Source organism: Physella acuta, unplaced genomic scaffold (assembly GCF_028476545.2).
Source record: "Physella acuta isolate Inbredline_101_S28 unplaced genomic scaffold, ASM2847654v3 ptg001377l, whole genome shotgun sequence".
In the NCBI taxonomy this organism is placed as follows: domain Eukaryota; kingdom Metazoa; phylum Mollusca; class Gastropoda; family Physidae; genus Physella; species Physella acuta.
In genome coordinates this window covers 527,681-548,099 of record NW_026732892.1, presented here as the reverse complement: position 1 = coordinate 548,099, position 20,419 = coordinate 527,681, and the positions used below count along the sequence as shown (strand labels likewise).

The 20,419-nt window shown below is 35.4% G+C and overlaps 1 protein-coding gene across 44 annotated transcripts in view; it reads left to right on the top strand.

Annotated features, from left to right (window-relative positions):
- LOC131927134 (titin) overlaps positions 1-20,419 on the top strand; it is a 152,487-nt gene that overhangs the window by 100,320 nt on the left and 31,748 nt on the right. For 32 of the 44 annotated variants that reach the window (XM_059282805.1, XM_059282847.1, XM_059282846.1 and 29 more), the window contains 11 exons: positions 63-266; positions 431-559; positions 1,202-1,296; positions 1,716-1,733; positions 3,519-3,609; positions 4,266-4,463; positions 9,340-9,486; positions 11,026-11,103; positions 12,367-12,516; positions 14,591-14,674; positions 17,786-18,814. In XM_059282805.1, the coding sequence (XP_059138788.1) occupies positions 63-266; positions 431-559; positions 1,202-1,296; positions 1,716-1,733; positions 3,519-3,609; positions 4,266-4,463; positions 9,340-9,486; positions 11,026-11,103; positions 12,367-12,516; positions 14,591-14,674; positions 17,786-18,814 (2,223 nt within the window). The remainder of the gene's footprint in view (positions 1-62; positions 267-430; positions 560-1,201; positions 1,297-1,715; positions 1,734-3,518; positions 3,610-4,265; positions 4,464-9,339; positions 9,487-11,025; positions 11,104-12,366; positions 12,517-14,590; positions 14,675-17,785; positions 18,815-20,419) is intronic. The other 12 variants (XM_059282816.1, XM_059282808.1, XM_059282833.1 and 9 more) reach the window with 12 other exon arrangements.

The window sequence follows — 20,419 nt, the reverse complement described above, 5'->3', positions numbered from 1 at the left end:
AAGACTTGACAGTGTATAAAAAGTTTTCTGCAGTTGTAACCTGTCTTGCCTTTTGTTGACAGTTATCCAGGACTCAGTGAACCGTGCTGAAATGAAACTTTCGGACATAGCAGACACGGTGCAGGGAGACTGGGTGATGCTAGCCCAGCAGCTTCACATTTCTATTTCGGACATCAACCATTTTAAGAATGATTACAAGACAGTAGGAGACCAGGCCTTAGCCATGCTTCATTTTTGGGTACAGAAGAATGGAGAAAAGGCAACAGGTACAGAGAATAATCATCTTAAAAATTCATCATGTTTAAGAAGACATTTTTTCTTTCCACAAACTTATGAAATTACGTTTTAAACACAATTTTCTTTCAGAACTAAAATTTAGCTCATGATATTTTTACTATTGTGAAATGAGAGACTTTTTTCATTGATTTAGGGAATGAGTTAGAGAATGCACTTCGCAGAATCAACAGAGATGATGTGGTGAGGAAGAATATGTACAACGTGGAGAGGGTAGATGATGAGGTAGAGGCAGCTGCTGCCAGAGCTATCATGGATCAGTCAGGTTAGATAACTACTGCCATCTTAAGATTAGGTTAGATAACTACTGCCATCTTTAGATAATCAGGTTAGATAACTACTGCCATCTTTAGATAATCAGGTTAGATAACTACTGCCATCTTTAGATAATTAGGTTAGATAACTACTGCCATCTTAAGATTAGGTTAGATAACTACTGCCATCTTTAGATAATCAGCTTAGATAACTACTGCCATCTTTAGATAATTAGGTTAGATAACTACTGCCATCTTTAGATAATCAGGTTAGATAATTACTGGCATCTTTAGATGATCAGGTTTGATAACTACTACCATCTTTTAGATAATCAGGTTAGATAACTACTGCCATCTTTAGATAATCAGGTTAGATAACTACTGCCATCTTTAGATGATCAGGTTAGAGATAGTCAGGTTAGATAACTACTAAAGGGATAATATGGTCAGCACTATTCCCAGCCACCTTTACTTTTCCTAACGTGAGTTAGGTACCCATCAGAGTTGGGTGGACTCAGGGACATTCCACTAACTTGAACCCGGATTCAAACTCGAAACTATTGGGTTATCAGTCTGGCGCTCCACCTCTAGACCGGGCCGTCCCATTATATAGATAGTTTGATGACATGCCATTAATTTTTTTTTTCCTTCAGGTTTCGACACCTTCAAGGAGGAAGTGGGCATCAAAGACTCCTTGAAGCGTGGAATGTCACTGGATGTCCAGTATGATGAGCAGGATATGATGAAGGTGAGCTCATTGTTTTGGTTGGACCCCTGTGTTTGCCTGAGGATAGCGCCTGTCTATTGAAACTTTGATACCATATACCAACTGTAGACCAGGCTAGAAGTGTTGTATTTCTAGTGGCTTATTCATGATATTTATACGTATAACACTTTGGATTTATACATTTCATCTAATTAAATTCATTACATACTACATTTTTTAAGTGATAAAATCTTTAGGCCTGGAAAAATTCATTTTTAATTTTTATTCTGTATACCAAAAACCATGTGTTGTAAAATTTAAAAATAATTTTAAAAATATCCGTACCCTAAAAATTACACTTAACTATTTAAACGTGAGATTAGTGGACCATGATTATGATGCGCAACTCTAAAAGTAGCTATCATTCTTGTTTCCCTTTCATATCCCATTCTAATGATCAGAATCTTGATGAGATTAAGGTGAGGCCCAAGTATTTTTTTTTCACTATGGAAACTCTTAGCTTACAACTCTTGGTTTTTTTGTTTTTACTGTAGTCTTCAAATAGGCTTAAATAATTCATCTTTTGATGTTACTTCCTTTGTTCATATCTTTTGTTACCCTATAATTTTTACATGCACTTCCTTTCTGTTCGTTTTTTTTTCTCATTTGTTTTAGACGGTATCCCTCATTTAATAGCAGGAAAATCTTAGCAGTTTTTCTAGACATTTAATGAATGTTATTTTTAATTATAGTAAAATATTTTTAATGTAAATAACTTAATATCAATAGGTATTGGCAACAACTTATTTTTTAATTGAGTGTTATAACATAAAGAACATCTAAATAAATAATTTAATAAATTGAATTTTTTTATGTTTGATAAAATACAATGAAGTATTACTTTTTAAAACTACAAATACTAGATGAAGTATAACAGGTTTATGTTTTAAGAATCCAGGGTCATCTGTGTAGTTTGCAGGCATGCTATAAATTAGTGACCAACTTCTCAGATTCTGCATGTTTATAGTCAAATATTTTGTTATCAATTTCTGTTTCAATGTTTTTGGAGTGGGGATTTGTATTTGCTTACCATTCCGTTTTAGTCAACAAATTAAAATAAAACTCATCCAGCTTTATAAACATTATTTATAGTATTTATACTCTTATGTTGAAATTCTAAAAGCAAAATATCCAAGTAAATTGATTCTAATCTCTCAAGTCTTGATTGTGTTATACAACAGAGACTCTCAGTTACAACTGTTTGAACTTTATTATATTCCTTGATTTAAAACCCATCCTGGGGTTAGCTGACCATTCCATGCATATGATTTCAATCCCAATGGCCCAGATACTGTAGGTCCATGGCCTCTAGTTGTGTGTAGGTCCATGGCCTCTAGTTGTGTGTAGGTCCATGGCCTCTAGTTGTGTGTAGGTCCATGGCCTCTAGTTGTGTGTAGGTCCATGGCCTCTAGTTGTGTGTAGGTCCATGGCCTCTAGTTGTGTGTAGGCATCCATCACATTTTTTTTTCTTAGTTTATTTTAGCAGATTTAAGTTGTGTTCTCACATTCTACTGTTTCTGTAAAATTAATTCAAATCACAGTTGTGGTTCCTGGTGAGTTAGCCATTCAAGAAATGGATTCTTTTAATAATTTGGCCTAACTTTAAAGTAAAGTTAAAAAATTGCAAATATAGTGGGACCAAATGAACAGATGCCAAAGGAAAGCATTAGATAGTTCTGATAGTATTTGTATGATGTTTTATTCCACTGGGGACTGTTTCAGCAGCCACTTAGGGCACTGATCTATCTTTTTAAACAAGTCCACAAACAAGTAATAGACCTTTTTAATTTGACGGTTAGAATGGTAGGTGAAGTAGAGCTCACTTGTTTCTGTGACCTCAACAGTCCTTTTCCCAATTCTAGTCAGAGCTGATACCAGTACTACAAAAATGCTCGAAAGTTTAAATATAATAAAAACTAATGAATTTTTTATGCTAGACCCCAAGGTTTTGAAGAGTGAAGAGTCACCTGTGTAGAGAGAATAAACACCATAGAGGTTTATTCAAATAGATGTGTCTAAACAGTTTATAAAAATCTGTTTTAGTAGTTTTATATGGGTAGGCCTACTATTCATCAAGTAGTAGGCTACAGACCTTTAAAAAATATTTTGTTTGTAGAATTTCCTATTCTGTTACCTGGTTCTCCTGCCATGAATAAAAATGTACTGATACCAAAAGAAAAACATAATTGATCTTATTTTCTCAGGAATCTGAATCAGCAGAAGAGAGTCCCACTGGTGACAAAGTGCACCCACCTGACGTAGGCAAGAAACACACCCCCGCCCCCACAATAGCAGGTCAGTGAACCTTTGGACAGGATGTCCATCTTGTCATGTTTTCTTTGACCAATTCTGACAGGCACTGTACGCAAGCAATTATTCAAAGTATTTCCTAATTAGCTCTGAAATCTATTATATCATGTTAACTAATGCACATTTTGGCTTCACATATCTAACACTAGCATTGCATTATTCCATTTAAATATGATCTGTTTGTATGATCTGTTTGTATAACTCATGTGTGACTTGTGGTGTGTGAAGAGAGCACATATGCTGTTGATGATCATGATACTTCATTATGTGTTTGCATCATTACTGTACTGCATTTATATGACATGGAGTTTGTCTATAACATTTACTTGTATACCTGAGGAAAATAGGACTAGCACAACAAAGCAATATTAGTTTCATATTCTAATCAAGTGTACGACTCAAAGGTCAAGTTGTATACTGGTCATTGATTGCAGACCTCACTTTGTGGAGATAATGTCTGTTTGCCATAGCATAAGTAGTAGCCAACTTCTAGCATACAAACTACAAGATAGTAGTGGTTGAGTTCCTTCCCTTGTCAGTGTAAACTCATTTCAACATGACTCCAGTCAGTTGCAACAAGCCCAGTTAACATCATTAAGGGACACTATCCCATTACAAGTCCCTCCCCTCCCAATTACTAGTGACCTCACCGCGGCCAGACTCTGTGTATGACGAGCCCATTGAGGCATCAGTAGATGAGCGTAGACCCCCCGTGGAGCAAGTGAGACCTGCTGTAGCCCATGAAGAGGACCCTGAGGGCAGGAGAGAGGCCTACCTAGAGCTGGCCCTACAGATGAACCAGTACGCAGAGATGCAGGAGGCTCAGTTCTCTCGCCAAGGTACACAGATCTGGACTTTGGTGTTGCTTTCAGTTCTTCCATTCTTCAGTTTCAGTTTACTTTTTTTGTTCTCTTGTGTTACTTCATTTGTTTTATTTAACATCAGTCTTATGAGCAAGACAAAAGCATTTTTTTCACTTCAGCATGTTGTTTTGATATGAACTAACACATTTTTAAAATTATAATTTTATTGTTGTCCGATTAAGACTAAGCTCACATTTAGTAGTGTTTTTTTCATGAATATTGATCTTGTCAAACTAAGATATGATAAGATTTACTTTATGCATTCATTTACAAAAATGTGTGATGGTTGAAGCATGGCACAAACCTTTTTACTACTAACTAGAAAATACAAACGGTGTACACCTCCGTAACTATTATTATATTACCTATCTGTAGCTAGAATCCACAAACTGTGTACATCTCTGTAGCTAGAATCCACAAATTGTGTACACCTCTGTAGCTAGAATCCACAAACTGTGTACACCTCTGTAGCTAGAATCCACAAACTGAATACACCTCTAGCTAGAATCCACAAACTGTGTACACCTCTGTAGCTAGAATCCACAAACTATGTACACCTCTGTAGCTAGAATCCACAAACTGTGTACACCTCTGTAGCTAGAATCTTCAAACTGTGTACACCTCTGTAGCTAGAATCCACAAACTATGTACAACTCTGTAGCTAGAATCTACAAACTGTACACCTCTGTAGCTAGAATCCACAAACTGTACACCTCTGTAGCTAGAATCCACAAACTGTACACCTCTGTAGCTAGAATCCACAAACTGAATACACCTCTAGCTAGAATCCACAAACTGTGTACACCTCTGTAGCTAGAATCCACAAACTATGTACACCTCTGTAGCTAGAATCCACAAACTGTGTACACCTCTGTAGCTAGGATCTACAAACTGTGTACACCTCTGTAGCTAGAATCCACAAACTATGTACAACTCTGTAGCTAGAATCTACAAACTGTACACCTCTGTAGCTAGAATCCACAAACTGTACACCTCTGTAGCTAGAATCCACAAACTATGTACAACTCTGTAGCTAGAATCCACAAACTGTACACCTCTGTAGCTAGAATCCACAAACTGAGTACACCTCCATAACTAGAATCTTCAAACTGACTACACCTCTAGCTAGAATCCACAAACTGTGTACACCTCTGTAGCTAGAATCCACAAACTATGTACACCTCTGTAGCTAGAATCCACAAACTGTGTACACCTCTGTAGCTAGGATCTACAAACTGTGTACACCTCTGTAGCTAGAATCCACAAACTATGTACAACTCTGTAGCTAGAATCCACAAACTGTACACCTCTGTAGCTAGAATCCACAAACTGTACACCTCTAGCTAGAATCCACAAACTGTGTACACCTCTGTAGCTAGAATCCACAAATTGTGTACACCTCTGTAGCTAGAATCCACAAACTGTGTACACCTCCTGTAGACAGTGGACACACGTACACCTGTGCAATGGTTGCAGCATGAGTTCTCATTAATGAAAACATGGTTTTAGGGTGCGAGCTAAGAGACCTAAATCACACATTGGGGCGGGGGATGAGGGGGATGCCATTTATTGATAGAAGCATGGCATGATATTGATTAGTGATAGAACTGTGTGGATGATTGATTTTATTGATTGCATATTACTATGGCAGCATTGTCTTTTTAAAAGGCAATTTAATAAGTGTTTCTATTCAAAGAATGGTCATTATTTCACTTTTTTCCTAAAATGTTTTTATCACTTAGTATAATGGTACTGTTGTGGTCTCACCATATCTAGATGGTAGTGTGTTCTCACCATATCTAGATGGTAGTGTGTTCTCACCAAATCTAGATGGTAGTGTGTTCTCACCATATCTAGATGGTAGTGTGTTCTCACCTTATCTAGATGGTAGTGTGTTCTCACCATATCTAGATGGTAGTGTGTTCTCACCATATCTAGATGATAGTGTGTTCTCACCATATCTAGATGGTAGTGTGTTCTCACCATATCTTGATGGTAGTGTGTTCTCACCAAATCTAGATGGTAGTGTGTTCTCACCAAATCTAGATGGTAGTGTGTTCTCACCATATCTAGATGGTAGTGTGTTCTCACCATATCTAGATGATAGTGTGTTCTCACCATATCTAGATGGTAGTGTGTTCTCACCATATCTAGATGGTAGTGTGTTCTCACCATATCTAGATGGTAGTGTGTTCTCACCATATCTAGATGGTAGTGTGTTCTCACCAAATCTAGATGGTAGTGTGTTCTCACCATATCTAGATGGTAGTGTGTTCTCACCATATCTAGATGGTAGTGTGTTCTCACCATATCTAGATGGTAGTGTGTTCTCACCATATCTAGATGGTAGTGTGTTCTCACCATATCTAGATGGTAGTGTGTTCTCACCATATCTAGATGGTAGTGCGGTATTGTCTCATATCCCACACAATGTAGGGAAGAAATGTACAATAGCAGGTAGAGAAAAAATTAGCATAATCCTAGTTTGACCTCTAGAGATGGAGACTCAGTCATGTGTAGTGTATATTCTGTCGTGACGGACACACTAGAACTGTCACCTGCCGCTCCATTAAACCTAGTCAAATCTACATATTTTAAATCTTTCTTGAGAGAGAAATAGCCCTTGTGTATGTTCACTTACCCACCCTCCCCCCCCCCCCCCCAGTCGTTTATTTCTGTTCACTATCCCCCACCGGTTTACCGAAACTGTTGTTCTGATGGTTGCCATTATCCAATGTTCTATCTATCGAGACTTCTGATGATTTAAAAAAAAGTGGTTCGATCCGGCCACCCAATCAATAAACCCTGACACACCTGTCTCCCAATCAATAGTTGATGTGTGTAGTTTCATCAACTGGATTAGCGTGTTGTTACGTGCGGCACGTTAGCTGCCCACCTGTGTGGTACCGGCCTCTGACGTTTGATGCCGCTAGTCACGATAGTAGAGCTGTTGGTGTTGTTATATCACATAGACTGCTGCGTGATTTATCTACACTTGTATGTATGGTGGTGCTTGTCTTTAACTAGCCTGCCTATAAAGTGTTAAACACAATTTAAGACCACTCTCCACTAAAGCTCTGCTTCTAGGAGATTTGAACCGGGTGATCAATCTCAAGAAAATAATCTATCCCAGTAGACACAAGTTTGAATTATTTCGTTTTGGATACGGATAGTGTAAACTGTGGTTTTTCTCTCGTTCTGTGTGGCTGTGCTATTTTTACTCAACGGTTAGCACACATGTGTTCGTGAGCCGGCTACACACTTGCGGCACTTCGGGTCACGTGACATTGTTTACTTTTTTATTAGCGAAGTTCATACCACCATCTGACAATACGCCAGCTGTGTAGACTCGTTTGTTTTATTTTTAGTCGATGGCTTTAGACTTGCACTAAGCCCGGTTTATATTGTTTGTACGGAGAGTATTTGTTAGTTTGATGATTGTATACAATAGATAACCTCTTAGTACTCTAACTTGAGGTATTGGTCTACACCAGAAATCCTATTCGCTTAGTTATATAGATGGCATAGTATATCCGATATTAAATACGTTTACAAAAATCTGCGAAACTTACATTTTCCCTAGCAGATTTAAAATATGAAGCGTATAATTTTCATATCGATAATTTAAATCAGACGATTGTTTTGCTAACCGTGCCCTAAGTAAACAACTTGTCGTAACCTCGATGTGGGTCTGTTTACTTTCCGCTGGCGACGAGTCCATTCATTGAGTGTTATCACGAGTGACGTCACACACGATGTCTCCGTTTTACAACTAGTCTAGTCTAGGCTACAGTGTAGTAAGTGTAGTAAGTAGATCCGTGTGATGAAAGGTGTCAGTGAAGTATCTTCCATCCTGTTGCGACACACACTCTTCTTGACACAAACACACTTGGCACACGCCCCGCCGGGCTTCAACTAGGCCAAGTAATAATCCTGCTGGCGTTGGTGGAATCGAAAGTAGGATTAAAAATGTACCGAAAGTCGATCAACTCAAGCGTGATGCACACGTTGTTTAAAAATGCCGTGTAATCCAGTGGGGAGTGTGTTCAACAATGTCATTCCCTACTGTTGTTAGGCTCTACTTTGAGCTTTGGTTACCCTTCAAGTCTGTGGTTGAAAGATACTTGCTAGCAGACAGTAAGTAGTGGACGTTCTATATTCTATAGCTTTAACTGTAATAAATCCAGGTCTATATGTTTAACGTGGTAGTGCAAGAGGGAGAGCAGATATAGGGCCTAGTTTTTCCACGTAAATAAAATGCATCAATAGTATTGGTCCAATATGAAGTAGCAAGAGTTGGTTAATTTCAATTATAAATGGCATCCCTCTTCCCCCCCCCCCCCCCACCACTATTTCTATAGGGGCAGTTACTCAGAAAATCATCTTAATAAATAATAGTGGTTTTTGGTAATATTGCTGTAACAGGTCACTTGTACTCTAAATTGCCATAACCATTACAGAGGCCTATACCTTAATTTGCTACAGTCATCACTTAAAAATTGCCTCAACCATCACTTATATATCCTTAGAAACAAGAACATTGCCATCCTGTTTGTTTAAAAACTTTTTATGCCTTGCTACTGCACAGACATTTAAATTAATATTGATTGAGAAATGCATGACTGCTGTTAACTAATTCTTAATGCTCTTAATTGTTAGTATTGTATTTAAAAAAAAAAATTTGTTCTCAAAATTTTGTGAGATCTTTCATTTTTATTGACACGTTCATATTTGTTTTGACAGTTTTGATTTTCAAAAATGTATTAATGCTTTAAAATATATATCATGTACTAGTATGTTGGTTGTAAAATGTTAGAGAACTGATGCATTGCCCACTGGTTTGAACAAGCAGATTCTGAACAGTCAGCTGAGTCTATAAGAGAGGAGGAGATAGTGAGATCCACCAAAACTAGCCCCACTGATGCCTTTCCCTCTCTGAGAGCTGGCTTTGAGCAGCAACATGAAGCCCCAGCACACAAAGCCCACGTAACATTTTCAGGTACCTGCTGTGTGTGCAGCACTTGGCCTGATATTTTGTTGCTTGCACGGCATGGCCATCTAGACACACACCCTTCACTTGGTTTTATCTGTTACTCAAATTTTTAGTTCATATATTCACTCACTCAGTTTTTGGCATGGTGACTATAAATAAGCACTATCTTCAGTTTTTTTTTTGTCTTGTTTATTTGCACTCATTGTCAATATTTATTATTTTATTCACTTTCCATTTAATTATTTAAAAAAAATAGAATTCTATATAAACAATAAAAAAAAGCTGCCCGATTTTTGGTTATGTTTTTTTTAACCAAGGCTATGTAAATATTGAATTGAACACTTAACATATTTCTTGTGAGTAAAACATTGAGATCATTGCCACTTTAATTTCATGTAGCATTACACTCTTGTCTAGTTTTTTGAAGGCTTGCCAAGTTCATGAATGATACATTCTTGAGTTTGTTTTTGTCATTTAGATTAATGTAGTTGTATCAAACTAATGAACACAAATTCTGTTCTTACTTCAGTTGAGTCATTGCATGCAAAAGTTGGCTTTAAGAAAAACATCTCAGTGATAATTCCCTGACACAACTTTATACTAATCTCACTTTTTCCTTGAAATTTATTTCTGTGTACATTTTTAATTGAACTGTATACACATTTTTCTGTTGCCTTGAAATTTGTGCATGGTAGTTTATCATTTTACTGTTTGAATTTTAAAAATTTCAAATATGTATGTTTTTCTATTGCATTAGCAAGTGGTAATAGTTAAATAGATCACAAAAATAGAGCTATAAATTAGATTTTATCCTATTGTACAACTGGCCTGAATGAGCTGTGCTTTAGACTTTTGTTGTAACTCTTATAACACCAACTTGTCATTGTATTCATTCATTTTTATTTCATCAAAGCTTTTCATGTGATCATTTTCAGCTTGTTAAAACAATTTTGTTTTTTAAATGTTGAAACAAATTTGCCACAACTTTTTTTTACAATTTTTTTTTTAATTTGAGTTCGAACTTATCATGCAAATTAATAACTTTTTGTGTTTTGCTTTTCTTTGAATGAATTTCCATTAACTTTTACACATTCTCTTTGAAATATCGTATTTACTGTGATAATTTAATGAGAATCTTTTATCAGTAAACAGTTATTGTTTTGCTTGCTGATACCCTATGTACATCAAGAAATGCTGATCTTTCATTGACTGGTTTAAGTTATCATCTATTTTGTTTGCTTATGATTGGATTGTGTGCTTTGGTTGCTGGTTATGTGGAGGAAGTTGAAATAACATATAAACCAATTAACATTTCTCACACTGTTGCTACAATCAAACATTTATTGATTTTGGAATTTAAAAATAATTTTTAAAGATTTTGTTTAGCAAAACGTTTTAACTTTAAAAAAACTAAAATTTGAAAGATTGTATCAAATATTTGTGAGAAATGTCTACCACAAGTTGAACTAACCACCTGGGTATGAAGTGGTGCCCACCCTGGTTTGGCAAACCCTCTGATTGCATGTGTAACCCTCTTGTTTTCAGAAGAGCCAAAGGAAAGTTACGATGGGGAAGAAGAAGTCCTCACCCCTCCCCCAAGTCCTACAGACAAGCTTGACTCAGGTACTAATTGTCTTTAGTGTAGCACAACTCTATTACAGGACACACCTCCCCATGTTCTACAGCAGGACAACCTACCCCATGTCCTACCCAGTCCTACAGATAAGCTCGTCTAAGGCACTAATCATCCCCAGTGTAGCATGACTTGCATCATTCAACAAGGACTATTGATGACTTGACTAATTCTGCATAGATGTTAGCTGTAATTAGTAGTACTAACTGCAGTTGATTCCTCTTTGTTTAGTTTAGCTTGATTTTATTCAGCATTTAAATTTTAAAATATACCATCAGTTCATCTCATTTTAATTTACGAAATTTTTAAAACTTTATTTAAATTCTTTTTTTAAAGATAGTTTTTAATTATTAGATTCAAGTTCTATTTACAAGTTGATATGCCCAGTTGAGATTTTTCCATATTCTCCACATTATTTAGTGTTCCCAAAACAAAAACACACTGGTGTTAAAAAAAATCTGGCTACCTCTACTGGTTACTGTAGGGCCATATTGTGCCAGATTAACTAGCAAACATTTAGATCAATTTCTGATTGAACAAATCTGATGCAGAGGTCACTTTGGCAATCATTTTCTCTTTTCATACTGTTAATTTTCAAGTGGTTTTTTCTTCATCTTTTCTCATAAACTTGTTTGAATGACATTAGTCATACATTTTTAGATGTGTTTTCTAATGTTAGTTGCCATAAGATAGAACTTAATACTACACTCTGTCTAAAGGAAGGTTTTTACTTTTTTTAAATCAATTAAACTTAGCAGTTGACATTGATTACCAGTTTCTTTTTATATGAAGTCATGAATTCCCTGTTAAAATTGTTAAATTAATTACAGTGGGGCTAAACGGGCTAAAATTGTGTAACTAATTACTGTAAGGTTAAAATGAACTAATTACCATTATCTTTAATAAAGTGGTTCCTGTCATGTTATAATCTAATTATGTAGCCAATAAGTAAATTAGACAGTGTTTGCTGTTAGGCTATAACTGGTAGTAGTGAGCTCAAGTGCATGCTGGTCATATAAACTGCATGAGCTATGCATTAGTTTTCACTCTGTAGACAGTCAGGGGTACCAGCTAGCCTCAAGTTTTTACTTACTTGCTACAACACTAACTGATTTGAATAACTGTAGAATACTACACACAATAATATAGCTATCACTTTTTATTATATTATGCACCCAGTAATAGCACGCACACACATGTATACAATAGTCATTATGGTACAATTTAATTGGATTAACTCCTTGCTGCTAAAGAGGAGAAATCGGAGGAGGATCAACCCCAGGAAGTGACAGAGATCGTGGAAACCTACAGAGTTTCTGAAGATGGTCAGACATGGAAAACCATTAAAAAAACCACCATAATAACTGCCCATGGCACAACAGAAAAAGTCGAAGTCCTGAAAGGTATACCTGACCATACGCACCTGTTGATGGTATCTGTGCTTGTCCTTATTTACTGCTGCTGCTGATACCCTTTATGTTGCTTCACTGCTCACCTACAGAGCAAAGATTCAACTTTAGATCTCACTCTTACTAATGTTTTTTTTTTATCTACCACACTACTAAATAACAATTTTCAAACATTTTAGGGATATTTTTTTTTTTTATATACTTTGGGTTTGTTAAAACTTTTCCCCATTTTAAAATCAATTTTTTTCCAGATTTTCTCTTTACCCAATGGTGTAGGTTTCACTTTTTTAATTCCAATTTTCAACCATTGACGGGGTTCTTTATTGCTATAGGATTTTAAAAAAACTTAAAAATGTGTATATTTATTAAAATACAATTAAAAAAAAATTTTTAAACAAAATAATTTGAGATAATAAACAAGAAATTTGAAGACAATTTAGACAAGCCACATTTATTCCTCTCACATCTAATGATGCTAACAATAACGCCTGACAGCATACAGCTGTCGTTAACTCTACCATATCACTCTCTCTCTAGCTTCAGTCTACTTGAGATCAGTATAACCACAGTATAGCTTCTTTATGTACATTTCAAGCTCTGCCAATAAAAACACAATTGTCTTAAATCTGAGCAACTAGTTTTGTGTCATTTAGAACTGAAATAGAATAAAACTAGCTTTGTTGTACCAATGTTCATCTTAATGATTGTTAAATCACACTGATTTTCTATTGTAAACATCATTTTTTAAAACCTCACTGAATGGTGTCACCAGTATGTGTGTTTCAAGACTTTGTAAGCTTTCATTGTCATCAATGATGCATTTTTAGATTTTTCAAATTGTCATCCTATGTTAAATTTGTATGTTGAAATTATCGTAATTTGTGTGTGAAAAAAAGTCAAAATTAAGAAGGGTGTTGGGATAGAAAAGAAGAATTAGTTAAAACCAAAGAAACTATTTTAATTAGTACAAGCCATCAGCTAAATATAGTTACTTAAATTTAATCTGTTTTTGAGGTTTATGCACTCTGTGTAAACAGATAAAGATATCCTTAAATTAGCTGGAATTTTATCTCAAAGTATTCTCATAACGTTAAAAAAAAAATTAAGAATATAAATGAGGCTTCATCTCTACATCCTCTAATATAATACCATCTGATATTCATGCCTGATTCAAACTAAAATTTAAAGAAGATAGCTGTAAAATATAATTTATAAATTTCCTAGTTCTTTCCCTTTAAAGTATATGCACAACAAAATTCATGTTGGCCACATTTAAATATTTTTATTCCACTTTGTTCATCCACAAATTTTAATTTGAAAAAGTACATGTCAGCATTGAAAAAACTCTTTATGCTGCATGAAATTGTTCATGGAAGGATTTTTTCTACTGCTGATCACTGCTTATATTTTATATTGTGATTTATATTGTCTGTACTAATATTTTCAATAACCACTTGATTAACCATCATAATCATTATTTCAGCATAGCAAAATACATTCAATGCTATTGATTATTTATATTCAAAAGATTTCTTGCTTTTATTCATTCTTAAAATGCCTTAACCCAAAGCTGTTTAATTGGATGATAAAGCATTAAAAATGTATTGTACATTGAAAGAATAAAGCCCACATTTCTTGAATGTTAATTCAATGTTTGGATTCACGATATCCTTATCATTGTATGGTAAACAGCAACAAGTTCATACATTCTATGTTGTACTTGTATCAGGGCAACTTGTAAACACATTGTATAAGTTAAACCAGTGTGTAATGACTGTAATCAGTCATCAGATTCATTCTTGTGTGACCATAATTAGCAACTTATAGAGTAGTTTCATTGCACATTTGTACAATTTTTACTCTTGTATTAGAATGTAGTCTAGGTGCATATGCAGGTACCTACATGTTGGTAGGCATGTAAGTACATGCAATCCTTGCAAGCTATTGACTGAGTGATTTGACTACCTATTGACTGAGTGATTTGACTACCTATTGACTGAGTGATTTGACTACCTTTTGACTGAGTGATTTATCTACCTTTTGACTGAGTGATTGTTTACCTTTTCAGAAGAACCCGTGCTTGCAGCGGAGAACAGTATTGCGGAGGCAGCAACAAGACTAGCACACGAGGCAGCTGATGAAAACGATTCCGGTGTGTAGATGCAATATTATTCTTCTAAATGTTGACAGTTTTAGTCTGGCAGTTTCTACCAATTGTTGGCATGTACAACTTGGCCTTTCTTTTCTGTTTTTTTTTTAAATTCACTTTAGTTACATTTTATATGAGCAATTTCTGGGTTTTTTTTCTTAAGACTTTTTATGAAGAAAATTTGCAACACACAAAAATGTTTTTTTTTTCGGTTGACAAAAAAGTAATGAAACCAAAGTAAAGAGAATATTTTGATGATTTACCTATAGCTAAGCGAATGAAAAGTTTGTTCCTCTATTGTATCCTGATGGTGATACAGTTTTTAATTAGAAATGGAATAAAGCATAAAACTGCTTCTATGTTATAAATGGAATACAGTATAAAATTGCTCCTATGTTATAAATGGATTAAAGCATAGAGCTGGCCTATCGACTAAACTGTTGGATATCAAGACTGTATGATTGCATGAAGTTCATTTCACTTTCTTTTCTCAATCTGCTACTGCATTGTTTTATTTTTGTTTGTTCTTTGCTGTTATTCATTTTCCATTGTCCACACCTACTCTACTATCAGATATATTGCATTAGGATGGAGTGAATACTTTATTTCTGTGCAATATATTATATATATATATATATATATATATATATATATATATATATATATATATATATATATATATATATATATATATATATATATATATATATATAGAATAACTATTTATACATGTAATCCTGACTAGCTAATTTCAAATAATTGTAAGCTATAAACAAGAGTATTTATGTGAATGGGAATTGGAGGTCATTATATTATGACAAGTATTTAAAGTGAATTAGTTGTCCTGGGCTATTCATGAGTATCTTGAGAGCAGTCTTATTTAGCTTTTGATAAACTTACGTGTTATATGTACTCTGCTTTGGTGTTTAGTTGTCTTTGTGCCAGTGTCTCCGTCTGATTTAGCAATGCTTTATTGTATAGACTAGAGGAGATACAGCTTTAGTTAGGTGATTGGCAAATACATATTTTATGCTTCAATAAAAACACATTGGTAGTTTCTAATCTTTATAGTGTTTTTTTTTAAGTCAAAATTTCTCAAATTTAACGTTTTTTAAAGTTAATATTTTAAAATTTATCTTTTAAATTTATTTATTCTTTGGGTTTATTTTTTATGTACTAAAATATAGTAGTTCTCTTAAATTTCTTTATATTTCAAGTTACTAACCATATTTTTCTAATTAGGTTACTAATTATAAAAACACCCATGTCATAGCTTTGGTTCTGCAAGTGTTGATTAAAAACAAGTACATCTTACCGCAGATAATTACAGAAAGCATAGCTTTTTTTAAATCAACCTAACAAGCAGTATTCCAACTATGATCCGACTGCTTCAGACTAGTCTAAACTGATTGCTGTGTTATCATATTTTTGTAACAATTTTAAAAAAGATTTTAACAACATAGTGTACAACATAGTGTAAGGATTAATATGTAGAGCAACTCAGTTTAACCCACAATATATAAAGTATTAGCTTTAAAATATCCAGTGCTTTCTTCTCCAAATGTACCATGATATTTCTAGCCTGCACTTTAATACTTTAAACCTTTGCATTATGCTTTGTTTTTTTACCCCACTTTGTATCCATAAAACACATTTTTCTGTAATATTTACAGAACATTTGTATCGGATATTAAACATAAAGGTTGTTTACAACACCAACATATGCACCATAAGTGAACAAGCTACTTAATTTACAACACCACCATATGCACCATAAGTGAACAAGCTACTTAATTTACAACACCACCATATGCACCATAAGTGAACAAGCTACTTAATTTACAACACCACCATATGCACCATAAGTGAACAAGCTACTTAATTTACAACACCACCATATGCACCATAAGTGAACAAGCTACTTAATTTACAACACATCAGGCAAAGAATGCTTACATTTTGCTTATTGTACTACGTGTATGGTATAGTTTATGATCTACTGTTAAGCAATGTATTATGTACCGTAATTGTCAAATGTGTATTAATTATTGAGAATTTTTTTTATTGTGCCTAATGTAGAGTTTTAATTCAAATAAAAAAAAAATTTGAACTTAAATCAACAGTTTGCTGTGTTTACTTATTTTAGAGAGGAAAATATCTTGCTAAACCTTTCTCATTGAATCTTTACAATCAGACTTTTTTTTAGTAATATACCATTTAAGTTTGATTGTCTGAATGTAATGCATGTTCTGTTTGGAATGCACATTTATGTGCATGATAGCTTCAAGATTGCATATGTTATTCTAACTTCAGTTCACAGTGCAAAGCTTCAAGATTGCATTTTTTTTACAACAAATGTCCACATGAACAGACCAACATCCTCTTTTTATCACTATTAGAAATCACAGAATTTTAGTCATGTAAATGAAAAATGAAAACTATTTTTGTTACTAATTGTATAAGTGAAATTAATTGTATACATTTAGTAGTTTATTTTTACTACTCTCCAATAAAGTGCTAATCTTTTGTTTTTACTTCTAAAATATAATCAGCATGAATTTTTTTTTCAAATGGACTTGCATTTGATTGTATTTCAAATAAAATCAGTGAACTTTTCTTTCTTGTCTATACAATTCAAGTACATATTTGAGTGATGAAACATAGAACATCAACATATATCAAATCTAATTTTATGAAATGTATACTTGGTATGCTGAAAATGTAGATTTTTAAAACACCCACACATACAAGTAGAGTTTTATTTTCCTCAAAACATAGATTGGTTGAAGCTTACCTCACTGTATTGCCTGTCTGGTTGCTGGCATACTTACTACACAAAACTGCTTTTTATTTTACACTTTTTAATCACTAAATGACATACTAATCAGAATATAAAACTTAATCACATAACCTTTAATTACTAGTAGACTGCTCTTAATTTTGTTTTTGAATAGCATGTTATGTTGCACTCACAGAGAAAACTTTGTTTTTTGTTCTATTCAAGGGCTGTTGAAGGGAGTTTAGTTTTTTCACTTAACATTGCAATATGCAGTTGTTTTTTCTTGTGTTAATGCACCTTCGAGCATTCGCAATGAAATTGTGTACAAATTTCAGAAAGCAAAGGTTATGTGTACGCCAGAGCAGAGCAGGAGGTCATGTACTCCAGGGCAGAGCAGGAGGTCATGTACTCCAGGGCAGAGCAGGAGGTCATGTACTCCAGGGCGGAGTTCACGGAGCAGACGTCCACTCTACACCAGGACACCAGGCTGGTCGTCTCGCAGACATCCAGCGACATGGTGAGTCCTGTGTCTGAAGATGGGATGTACTACCACGAGGAGCCATCGCCAGTCCCAGAGCCAACACTGCCGGAAGATTTCAGAGCTGATGAGATGGCGTATGAGAAGATGGATGATGACGACCAAGAGCTGTCTTATGAGAAAGTCAGTTTTGAGGAGTACAGGGGGGATAGTTTTGAGGACAAACCTACGGTGGACATATCTTCTGAAGGGGACGTGTATGCCACTCCGGAACAATCTTTTGATAACAGCGGCAAGAGATCTGGTAGAGTCAGTGACTCTCAGAGGGAAGAGGAGTTGAGATATGAGGAAGAAATCAACATCAAGGACACATCAAATTATAGTGAAGAGGTTGAACAACAGGAGTATCTTGGTGAGCAACAGCAGGAGTATGTTGATGAGCAACAGCAGGAATATTTTGATGAACAACAGCAGGAATATCTTGATGAACAAAAAGAAGACTTTGATGAACAACAAATCCAGTATGGAGTTGAAAGCACTGGTCTGGATGAATTAGATTCTGCTGTAGATTCTGCAGCTGGCCTTAGCGGCACATTAGATGTGAAGGCCACTGGTAAGCTTGAAGCCCCGACTTATGACTCAGCATTCTTTTCAGGCAGTGGGCCTGAGATTGGCTCCTCTGTCCTAGTTGAGCGACCAGGCACGCTCAGTACCGAGCTTAACGCCTCGCTGGGAGATGAAGAGTTTGTGGACAGGTTCGAGGAAGAGCTGGAACAGCCACAGAGGCAGACCCTGTCTCGCCAGCAGACACCAGAGCAAGCCTTCAGCTTCCAAGTTCCCATCCTGCCCAGTGGGTTCAGCAGTGCCGCTGAGAGAAGCCTTGAAGGTACTTGCCACCTTTCTTTGGTCTCCATTATATTTGGCTTGAGTTTAGTGCCAGTAGTCCAGTCTGTGTCTTGCACTATGTATGTCTGCACAGTTTTTCTTTGCTTCGCTTCTTTTGGTTCACATGGTTCTCTTCAGTTTGCTTACTATAGAATAGCACTATAACCTTTAACCCCTTGACCCTGCATTGGTAAGTTGACCTGCATTGTGAACTGACATGAGTGGAGTATATGTAACAAAAACACTGCATATGTTTAATATTTAATCAAGATTTGTACTTGTACATAATTGAATTAGGAAATTATTTCTGTAACTGTTGTATGCTAAAGGTTTGATGATAAGGCTGTACAATGTTGACTGAAGGCACAACTGCTGTTCTTGCATGTCTCACAACCTTGCCGCCCAACATGTGTGGTTTATACCAAGGTCTTGAGGTGTTTTCACTAGATCAACTCTAGCTATTTATGTCAATACAGTTTTAGAAGCTGTGGAGAAAGCACTGGATATAAAGCTATCAGCTCTTATTTATATATATTGAACTTCTTGTATTCTTCTGTGTATTCTTTATACCAGTTTATCCTTTATTTTTAAAAAACTGAAACTAAGGTCAATAGCTAAACAAGGATGCTAATTTAGTACTTTCCTGTAAGAGTTATTGTTGACGTTTTTACACATGTTGCTCAGTTAATTAAAACAAGCATTAAATGGCTCATTAGTGCAGAAAATTAAGTCTAAAGAGTAATTCTAGTGTTTATAACACCATTGAATGCCCGCTAGTTAACGCGACGCTACAAGCGAGGGTTGTGATATCGTGTTTTTATGGTTAACAATTAGTCCAAGAGATTAATCCGTGTTTTATGACGCGACTCTATAGCAGCCAGTCAGCAGGACGGTACTGAGCTATGATTTCAATAGTGTTGTGATTGAAGGGTCTGTAACTGGTGCAATCCTGGGGGTCCACGCTCAATGATTTGTGTTGTAGGGGTAGGGAATTTATAGAGGGTGTTGTGTTGTTAGCTGTTTACAGTGCTGGTCTATGTCATGTTGACAGCCGCTTGTCTAATATGTTGGTCTTTGTTTATATTGACATGTTGACGGCCGCTTGTCTGATATGTTGCGGTGGCGTGTTGTACTGTCTACGGTGGTGCTTAATGTTGACAGCCGCTTGTCTGATGTTGTGGTCGTTTGTCTGTTATGTTGTGGCTTGTCAGCTGTCTGCGGTGCTAGTCTGTTGACGGCCGCTCGTCTGATATGGCACATGTGAAACGGGTGGAATGAAGCGCCGTCTAAACAAAGGTTGAAATGTAGGCCTATATGTGAGGTAGGGTGTTGTATTTCAACACATAATGGGACGACCGAAAGCTTTGTATATGCTTAACGCGTGTGAAATCAATATTATTGATTTTTAGTAGATCTCTCGCATACTTTTCATATACAGACTTTGTTGAAGTATGTATGTATGTAAAGTGATCTGCTGTGCTACAATTATTTTCATTTGTGGACGTGCACATATATATGTAGTGTGTATTTCGTAAGTATATCGGTGTTATACTTTGAATGTTAGCACTAGATAAGTCAGCCATCACCAGTACCTAGCAGTTGTTTG